The sequence below is a fragment of the Apteryx rowi genome, unplaced genomic scaffold, assembly GCF_003343035.1.
Source record: "Apteryx rowi isolate R43461 unplaced genomic scaffold, aptRow1 scaffold_354, whole genome shotgun sequence".
NCBI lineage: Eukaryota > Metazoa > Chordata > Aves > Apterygiformes > Apterygidae > Apteryx > Apteryx rowi.
The window spans coordinates 209449-218852 of NW_020450019.1; the positions used below are offsets into that span (position 1 = coordinate 209449).

Below are 9404 nucleotides of genomic sequence, written 5' to 3' on the forward strand. Positions count from 1 at the left end.
CGCCCGGGCGCCGGAGCCGCCGGCCGAGGAGCGCCGGGAGGAGGTGGTGCTCCGGCAGAAGCCACCCACGGGGCGCAAGATGCCGCCTCCCCTGCGGCAGATGAACTTCGTCTTCCCCGACGACGCGAAGGAGACGGACGTTTGCCACCCGCCGGCCGGCGGCAAAGGGGAGAGGCCGGCGGCCGAGCGGCCCGGCCGGCGCGTGGCCCCCTTGGCGGCCCCGGAGGACTCCCTGGCGTCCATCCCGTTCATCGGTGAGTCGGGGTGGCTCCACGCCGGATTCGCCGCCGGACTGCAGGGCTGCGGGGCAGGTTGCACGGACTCGGAGCATCCTTCCGCGGCCAGTTCGCTCTTGTCCTGCACCCGCTGCCCGTGGGGACACGCGTGCCACGGGGCAGGGGATGTGCCAGCGCCAGGCTCCTTCCCCCTGGCCGTGGCTCGGCACGGCTGCTCGGCAAGGTCTCGCCCAGCCGGCAGCGCAGACCGGCTCCCCGTCCCGCTGGGGACCTTCCCGGCCGGCTGCCTCTGGGTATCCAGCAGGAATGCCGGTGTCCCCTGCAGTGCCACATCCTGCTGGTCCCCATTCCTGGAGGGGCAGAGGGGACCCCGTGCATGGGGCCCGACGGGGATGCGATGGGGACGGGTCTCCTGCGGGGACCGCGAGGGATGGAGGTCACGTCTCCTGCTAGGAGAGCTGGCTCCTTGCTTTGGGATGGCGTCCCCGGCCCTTCCCGGTGCGCACAGGGACGCGGAAACCCGGCGCCCGCAAGAAGGGCCTGGGCAGGGGGCTCTTAGCGCGGGCTTTCCCAGCCCGTCCTGCCCCTGCTGCAGCCTGAGTCCCTTCTCGCCTGCCCCTTGCAGACGAGCCCACCAGCCCCAGCATCGACCTGAAGGCCAAGCACGTGCCCGCCTCCTCCGTGGTCTCCAGCGCCATGAACTCGGCGCCCGCCATCAGCACCAGCCCCTCCTCGCCCACCTTCGCCTTCGCCCTGAGCCGGCACTACTCCCAGGACTGCAGTAAGTGCCGGCGCGGGGCCAGCGGCCGCTCTCCGGGTCCTCCGTCGCGAGCCGCAGGGGGACCGGGCCGTTATCGCCTCCCCTTGCCGGCTGCTCTCCTCTGGACCAAACGACCCAGCGCTGCCTTGCGGCGCTGCCGGTTTTGGCCTCCCTTATCGTCCCCTTTGCTTTTCGCTGGACTCTCTCCAGCGCCCTCGAAACCACACAGCAAAGCGGCAGCGCGGCCGGGAGCCGGAGCCAGGCGCCCTGGGCCCGGCCCTCGAGCTCGACCCCCTTCACCTCCCGAGATAAGAGCGGGTGCTTGGCACCCCGCTCCGGCTCCTGCCGGCATCTCTTCCCGAGCCCGGGCCGTGCGTCTCCTCGGAGTCCCGCCTGTGCCGACCGGTTTGTCCCTTCCCGTCGCAGGCAGCATCAAGGCCGGCCGCCGCTCTTCCTACCTCCTGGCCATAACGACCGAGCGCTCCAAGTCATGCGACGACGGTCTGAACACGTTTCGGGACGAGGGGAAGATCCTAAGGTAGGGCCGGCCCCGGTCCCGGCACCATCTGTCCCGGTGCCGTCCCTCGCCTCCCCCATCCCTCCGAGTTGGGCCGCGCTCACGGGAGGCCGCTTGCCTTGCAGGAGGATGCCGAGCCGGGTCCCCAGCCTCCGGATGCTGAGGAGCTTCTTCACCGATGGGGTGAGCACGTGGTGCCGGCAGCGCTTGGGGGTCCCTTTGGGCTCCCTCTGGCTGCATCCCCCTGCGGATGAGCCGCATCGTCCGGCCCTGCAGACTCTGGGTTGCAACTCCGGGGAGTCGCTCCACTCGCCGGGGCAGTTGTACCTGGTCGTGAGCCACGTGGCTCTGTCCCGCCGTGATGGTGATGGGTCCCTGATGCGCCCTGGTGCCGGGCAGCGCCGTGCAGGGATGGGGATGCAGCCGGAGCGGGTGGCGTTGGGCCGAGCACGGCCACCGGCAGCACCCGGGACCCAGCGCTGCCTTCTCGCCCTTTGCAGTCTCTGGACAGCCTCGGTACGTCCGAAGACACCCGCTCCAAAAGGCACTCAACGTCCGACCTCTCGGACGTCACGTTCAGCGACGTGCGGAAAGAGGGCTGGCTCCACTACAAGCAGATCCTCACCAAAAAGGGGAAGGTACGTACCCGCTGCGCACCCAGCCACGGCGCCCGGCGGCAGCTCGCCCGCCCCGGACAGCGGAGCCCCGGCCACGACGCAGGCAGGGAGACGGCGACGCCGAGCGGAGCCACGCGGACCTGCCCCGGCCTCCGGCGCCTCTCACAGCCTTCCCCCCCCCCCGCTCCGTTCTCCCTGCAGAAAGTTGGCGGAGGCATCCGGCAGTGGAAGCGCGTCTTCGCCGTTCTGCGCACCCACTCGCTTTACCTGTGCAAGGACAGGCGGGAGGCGGTGACCTGCGCCCCACCACCCCCAGGTGAGGAGGAGCAGCCGATCAGCATCCGAGCGTGCCTGGTGGACATTTCCTACAGCGAGACCAAGAGGAAGCACGTCTTCCGGCTGACGACCGCTGACTTCTGTGAATATCTCTTTCAGGCAGAGGATCGGGAAGACATGCTGGCCTGGATCAAAGTCATCAGGGAGAACAGCAAGGCCGAGGGCGAGGTGAGAGCCACATGGGGCTCCCGGCTGCCTCTGGCTCTCCCGGCACTAACTGCCTTGGCTCTCTCCAGCCGTTTGCCTTGCGCTGCTTTCCCAGGCTGCGGCCGGCGCAGGGCCGCCGAGCGGCTCGGGACCGTCGCGCCGCACCGTGCCGTGCCGCGCGTGCCCGGCCGTGCTCCCGGGGGTGCACGGGGGCTCAGCATCCTGCGGCGCCGGAGCCTCGCCGCCTCGCCGGCGTCCAAGAAGAGAGCGGCTCCGTCGGCTCCGTCTCGGGCGCGGGGCGGGGATGCGCCAGGGGCAGGGATGCGCCGAGGGCAGGAGGCGGCTGCCCAGCAGAGGGTTCGCGGCTCTCCCGGTCCCCTGCGGCAGGCTTGGCTGGAAGGGCTGGCGGGCTCCGTGCAGGAGCTGCCGGCGGCATCGGGTGGTGCAAGGGATGAGGAGCACCCGCAGGGCGCCCCGGATGCGTGCCTGGCGGTGTGGGAATGGGGATCGACCCTCGCTGGCAGCCGTGGGCTGTGGGGTCTGAGTGGGGCAGAGCTGCTCCCCTGAGGCGACCCCCATCCGAGGGGGATGCGCGGGGCTGGATGCGCCGGAGCTGAGCCGGCCACGTGCCGTCTTGTCCCCCGGCGCCCGTTAGCCGGGCAGGGCTTGGTTTGGTCGTGGTGTTTGTGCCCGGGTCGCGGCAGGCTCAGCCGTCCCCGGTGGGTGCACTGAGCTCGGAGCGGTCTCTGGTTCTCGCCGCATGCGTCCTCGCTGGAGGAGCGGAGCGGAGCTGCAGTGTTCATTGCCTGGCGCGGCAATGGGGCCCCCGGGGCCCGGAGCGCGCGGTGCTGTCGGACTGGGGTGCCGGCCGGGATAGCCACCGGCACCCCTCGGAGAAGTTGTTCTTTTGGGCGTTGCGTCACCTTGGCGGTGGCTCCGGTGAGGGCAGACAGAGGCGCGTGCGCCGTGCAGGGATGCTCGCGGTCCGCGGGCCTGGCCAGCCGCTGCGGCCAGCACTGACCTTCCCGCGCCGGCGCCGCAGGAGACCTCTGCGCCGGGGCGGCGAGCACCGGTGGCACCGGCTCTTTGGGAATGCCGTTCCCGGTGCGGCCCCGGCTGGGGGGCTCAGCACGCCTCGGAGTGAGACCCCCCCCCAGCAAGGAGCACCGGAGGCTGCCGTGCTCCGGGAGAGCGTGGACTTGCTCGGCGCCTCCGGGGAACGTGCCGCTCAAGCTCCCCCTTCCCCTCTTCTCTCTGCCTCCCCAGGACCCCGGTTTTGCCAGCCAAGCGCTTATCAGCAAGAAGTTAAACGACTACCGGAAAGTGAGGTACGGAGCCGGGGCCGGCGCGGGGAGCGGGGCTGGGAACGGGGCCGTGCACCGTCCCGGCATCCGGCCTCGCCGGGGCTGCTGGCGGGAGCGGCGGAGCCCGGGCTCTGCCGGGATTTTGGCGCTGCCGGGGCCTCGCGGGGTTCTTGGTGGCCCAGCCCGGCACTGCCTGCTCCGAGAGCCCGGGAAAGGCCCCGGCACTGGTTTATTCACCTTGATTTTAAAGCGATGCAGTGACACCGGTGCGTCCCTCGATGGGGCAGTGTGCGGAGGTGCTGGCTGCCCCGGGCATTGCTCGGGGCGAAAAAGGGCCAAACTGGCTCCGAGCACAGGGTTAAACCAGTCCGGAGCTCCCTAGGGGCGGCTTAAACCCTCCTTGCCCTGGGTGCGGGGTGCAGCGGGGCACAGGGGGCCGTGGGGCAGCCCTGCAAGGCGAGCGCAGTGCCGGACACAGCCCCGGGCCGCCCCGGGGGCGAGCGGGTGCTGGGACCCCCCTGAACCCCCCGCTCTCCCCGCAGCCCCTCCGGCGCAAAGCCCGACTCGTCGCCCAAGGGCTCTCGCGGGCTGGGGATCAGAGCCGAGTTCCTGAAGCCGACGGGAACCAGCGCGCCCCGGTCCCCGAGGCAGGACGCGGCCGTCACGAAAGGTAGGTGCGACCCCGGGGGGCTGGCGGCGCCGCGGGTAGCTCGACGTGGGTCGCGATCGACGTGGGCCTCCGAGAGGACGGAGGGGGGACGCTCCCGCCGTTTGCCCACCCTGGCTCTCCAGCAAACGGCCCCGCCGTGTCTGCTTCCAGATGAGAGCGGCTCCCAAAAAGCCCCTTGGGGCATCAACATCATGAAGAAGAACAAGAAATCTGCCCCCCGAGCCTTCGGCGTGAGGCTGGAGGACTGCCAGCCCGCCCCGGACAACAAGGTAGAGCCTCCCCGGGCGAGAGGGCAGGGGCCGCGCTGGGCTGGCCTGGGACGCCCCGGTGGCGTGTCCCCATCCGGCACGTCCGTCAGGCCCTGCGTGTCCCCGCAGAACGTCCCCCTGATCGTCGAAGCCTGCTGCAAGGTGGTGGAGGACAGAGGCCTGGAGTACATGGGCATCTACCGGGTGCCCGGGAACAACGCCGTGGTGTCCAGCCTCCAGGAGCAGCTCAACAAGGGCGCCACCGAGATCAACCTGCAGGACGAGGTGAGGGTCCGGCCGGGCTGGCGGGTCCCTGTCCCCCCGGGATGCTCTTGGGGCCGGCACCCGGCTCCGTGTGGCTCCATCCTGCTCCCACCTCCATCCCGCTCCCAGCTCCATCCCGCTCCCGGCTCCACCGCGGTGGCCTTTCCTGGAGCAGCAGGGCCGCCTAGCGGGCGGCGAGGGCAGCGTGGGTGGCAGCGTGGGGACACGTTTGTCCCCTTGCATCTCCCCGTGGTGGTGTCACCTGCTGATGGAGGGGCACCGTGCGGCTTTTCCATCCCCCGTCCCCTCCTGATGCACTCCGGCGGCAAAGCGTTTTTCCCTGCCGGATGTCAGGGTGGGGACGTCTGTCCTGCCGTTCTCACGGCTGCAGCGGTGTTACCGGCGTTCGCCTCGGTGCCGGTGCCGGGGACTTTCTCCCGCGGGCGTCTGCCGCCTCCCAGCGAGGCTCGGGCTGGGCTTGCCCCGGGCTGGTCCCTCTGAGCATCCTCTTCCCCCCCTCCCCCGCAGCGGTGGCAGGATCTGAACGTCATTAGCAGCCTGCTGAAATCCTTCTTCCGAAAGCTCCCCGAGCCCCTCTTCACTGACGGTGAGTCGGCCGCGGCCCCCCCGCTCGCGTGAGCGCTGCCGCCGGGTCCCTGCCCTGCCCCATCCCGGTGGGACCCCAGCGTCTCCGGCTGGCGCGTCCGGGGTGGCCGGCAGCGGGGCTGAGCGCCTTGCATCCCGCTTTCAGATAAGTACAACGACTTCATCGAGGCCAACCGGATAGAGGACGCCAGCGAGAGGATGAGGACCTTGCGGAAGCTGGTAGGCAGATGGGGCAGGGCCTTTCCCATGGGGGGGGGGGGCAAAGGGGCTGGGGACTGCCTGGCCGGGGGGGGGGGCACAGCTCCTGGGAGCCCTCCCTTCCCACCGCGGCGTCGGTCCTGCACCGGCAGCGCCGTCCCCGGCCCTGGAAGGGGGCTGGCGCCGGGTGGGAAAGGCGAGGGGTTTGGAGAGGAGCGGAGGGGGTGACCCGGCGTCTCCCCGCAGATCCGGGACCTGCCAGGTCACTACTACGAGACGCTCAAGTTCCTGGTGGGCCACCTGAAGACCATCGCGGACCACTCGGAGAAGAACAAGGTACCGTCCGCCTGCCCACCGTGGTACCCGCGGCTCCGTGCACCGCCGCGGCATCGCCTGTGCCGGGGAGCAGCGGGGGCTGCGGGAGGCAGGGGTTGTCCGGGGCCCGGACTCCTGGGCCCTCCTCCGGCTGTGCCCTGCACTGCCCCCAGCCCGGGGCTGAGCCGCGGCTCGCGGTGCGGCGGGGAGGGAGCCGGCGCCTGCTGGAGCCCCGAAAGCCGAGGGGCGGGAGGTTGGGATATGCCGGGGGGGGGGGTGGCGGTGGTGGCAGCAGCGGGCAGTGACCCCAGGGCCGCTTGCAGATGGAGCCCCGCAACCTGGCGCTGGTGTTCGGCCCCACGCTGGTGCGGACCTCCGAGGACAACATGACCGACATGGTGACGCACATGCCCGACCGCTACAAAATCGTGGAGACCCTCATCCAGCACGTGAGTGCCGGGGGGGGTGGCAGGTCCCCATCACTGGGGGCTGCAATGTGCAGGGCGTGCGGTGGGGGGGCGGGAAGATGCTCCCGCAGCCCCTGGCCGGGCTCTGACCTCTCTGCCGTCTCCTTCCCGCAGTCGGACTGGTTCTTCAGCGACAAGGAGGACAAGGGCGAGAAGGTGAGTCCCAGCGGGGTCCGGCGACCTGGGGGCTCCCGTCCCTCCCTGGCGGGTCTCCTGCAGGGGCAGAGCATCCCTGGGGCTCCGCACGGCCCCCGCAGCCCCGAGCCGGGGCGCGGAGCCGTCCCATCCTGACCGCTGCGTCCCGTCCCCTCGCAGACCCCCGTGGATGAGAAGGAGGCTCCGTCCGTGCCCAACATCGAGTACCTGCTGCCCAACATCGGCAGGACTGCGGCGCCCGGAGACGCCCCAGGTGAGGAGCCGTGTCCGGGCCACGTCCCCGCTGCGGTCCAGCCACCTCCCGGTGCCGCTCCGGCTGCGGCAGCCGCCGGCTCCCCCCACGCTCCCGCCTGATCCCCCCACCCCCAGCCGCGGCACGTGCCGGAGTGGGGCATCCCTGCGCCCTCCTCGCCGGGAAGCGCGGACATCCCCGCCGGGGTGCTGGCGCTGCCGCTCTCTGCCCTTCTCCCGGCGCGGCTCCTCTCCGGCGCTCATCCCTCCTTTCCGTCCCTCGGCAAACGCAGCCAGGTCCCCGGGGGCCCCGCGCCGCCCCCACGGGCCGCGGCAGCCCCCCGCCCCGCGCCGGCTCACGCCACCAGCCCGCACACGGGACGCTCTGACATTCGACTGATTTCTTATGTTCTTTCCTTGAACTTCTCTGTGCTGTCCTCTTCCTCCTCCTCCTCTTCCTCCTCCAGCGGACCTCCTCGAGAGCTAGAGCGGGTACAGTCTTGCTGCCTGGGTGCATTGCTCACGCACTAATTCCTCCGGGCGACCACGAGAGAGCGGGAGCAGGAGGGGACGGGAGGGGGGGGGGACGGGGCCTGTCCTGCCCGCTGCGGTCCCTGGTGCTCCCCCTGCACAGGGAGCCGCTGCCGGGCCCCCGGGGAGCCCCGAATCCTTCGACGCTGGTTCTCCCGCGTCTTTGCCCGGTGCCTCCAGCGATGCTCGGGCTGGTGGTGGCATCTCCCGGCGGGAACCGGTGCCGGGTGCTCTGGGACCGATGCCCCAGAGGGGGTGTGTGTGTGGGGGGGGTCCTGACACCCCGGGGAGGGCTCAGCACCCGCCTCCTGCCTCCCGCTCTCTCGCCGTCGGCAGCTGCTAACCCCCTTCCCGGCCGGGGCGCGCGGGGCGGGAGGGGGTGTCCGCCGCGTTGGCCTCGTCCTTCGCGCCCTAACCCGCCGGTGAGCCCATGGGAGGCCCCGGCCCCACCGGCTGCCCCCCGGCTCTGCCCCTGCCCCGGCCCTGGACCCCCGTGGGCGACGCTGGTGCCGGGGGACGCTGCTCCCCATTGCACCATCGCAGCCTCCCCCCCCTCCCACAGCCGCCGTCTCCGGGCGCGCAAACCCGCTCGGCTCCGGCATCCCTGCCTGGATGAGCCGCCGGCACGTCCCCTTCCCTGGGGCGGTGCGGTGGCAGCGTCGTTCCCCCCCCCCACCTCCACCCCCCGGCTCTGCCCGCCGTGCCCCGTCCCCACCGCGCGCCCGAGCCCGCCGGGGCCGCGCTGACGCCCTCCCTCTCTGCTCTGCTTTCCAGACTCGACCCACAGCGGCTCCGCAAAGATGAAGGTAAGAGGGGTCCCGGGAGCGGTGCACATCCGGGGGGGTTCCTGCATGCCGGGATGGGATGGGGCGCGGCGCGGGTGCCGGGAGCTCCGGGGGCCCCGGCACTGAGCCACAGCGCCGCTGTCTCGCCAGGGCCCGTGGCCGTCGCGGAGGGAGCCGCAGCCCCGGGAGCTGCTCGCCATCCCCTTCATCTCGGCCGTCAACCGCAAGAGGAAGAAGCGGCGGGAGGCCGAGTGCTTCGGGAGCAGCACGGACGACGACTCGGAGCACAGGGACGCTAAGAGCCGGGAGCAGGAGGGCGAGCAGAGAGCGGCCGCCGGCGACGCCGGAGCCGAGCCCGCGGCATCCAGCCCGGCAGCGCCGGAGCGGGAGAGCTGCCCGGAACCCGGGGGCGCCGCGGCCGAGCCAGCGCCGGACGCTCGCTCCATCGTGTCGGGCTACTCCACGCTGTCCACCATGGACCGCAGCCTGTGCTCCGAGGTGCAGTCGGTGGCCGAGAGCCGGGGCGAGGAGGCGGACGACGAGCGCAGCGAGTTCAGCCACGTGGAGACGGACACGGAGAGCCCGTCGCGGCCGGCGGAGCGGGGGGCGGCGGGCGCCGAGGACACGCCGGGGCCGGGACGTCCCTCCTTCAGCTCCCACCGCCTCATGCAATGCGACACGCTGGCGCGCAGGAAGCTGGCGCGGCCCCGGCCCGAGGGCGAACCCCGGCCCTCGCTGCGGGAGCAGCTGCGCCTGCGGCTCCGCGCCGCGGCCGACGACGCCGGCGTCCGCCTGCGCCGGGCCCCCTCGCCCGAGACCCGCCGCAAGAAGAGCAGCTGGCGCCGGCACACCGTGGTGGTGCCTGGCGCCCTCAAGGACCTCAACTTTAACGAGTGGAAGGAGCAGCGGGGCCAGGGCGCGGAGCCGGCGCCGCCGGGGCAGCACCGGGCCGACAAGGACTCGGGGCTCAGCAGCCTGGAGTCCACCAAAGCCCGGCCTGCGGTGGCGGCGGCGGT

The 9404-nt window shown here is 72.0% G+C and overlaps 1 protein-coding gene across 1 annotated transcript in view; it reads left to right on the top strand.

Annotated features, from left to right (window-relative positions):
• The window catches only part of ARHGAP23 (Rho GTPase activating protein 23), a 24948-nt gene that overhangs the window by 12301 nt on the left and 3243 nt on the right, over window positions 1-9404 (top strand). Inside the window, exons 8-25 of the mRNA XM_026072930.1 lie at window positions 11-254; window positions 862-1017; window positions 1423-1534; window positions 1639-1696; window positions 2014-2151; window positions 2332-2634; window positions 3880-3941; window positions 4460-4587; window positions 4738-4856; window positions 4965-5120; window positions 5628-5706; window positions 5851-5924; window positions 6150-6239; window positions 6542-6667; window positions 6800-6841; window positions 7001-7094; window positions 8378-8409; window positions 8539-9402. Of these exons, the coding sequence (XP_025928715.1) occupies window positions 11-254; window positions 862-1017; window positions 1423-1534; window positions 1639-1696; window positions 2014-2151; window positions 2332-2634; window positions 3880-3941; window positions 4460-4587; window positions 4738-4856; window positions 4965-5120; window positions 5628-5706; window positions 5851-5924; window positions 6150-6239; window positions 6542-6667; window positions 6800-6841; window positions 7001-7094; window positions 8378-8409; window positions 8539-9402 (2877 nt within the window). The remainder of the gene's footprint in view (window positions 1-10; window positions 255-861; window positions 1018-1422; window positions 1535-1638; window positions 1697-2013; window positions 2152-2331; window positions 2635-3879; window positions 3942-4459; window positions 4588-4737; window positions 4857-4964; window positions 5121-5627; window positions 5707-5850; window positions 5925-6149; window positions 6240-6541; window positions 6668-6799; window positions 6842-7000; window positions 7095-8377; window positions 8410-8538; window positions 9403-9404) is intronic.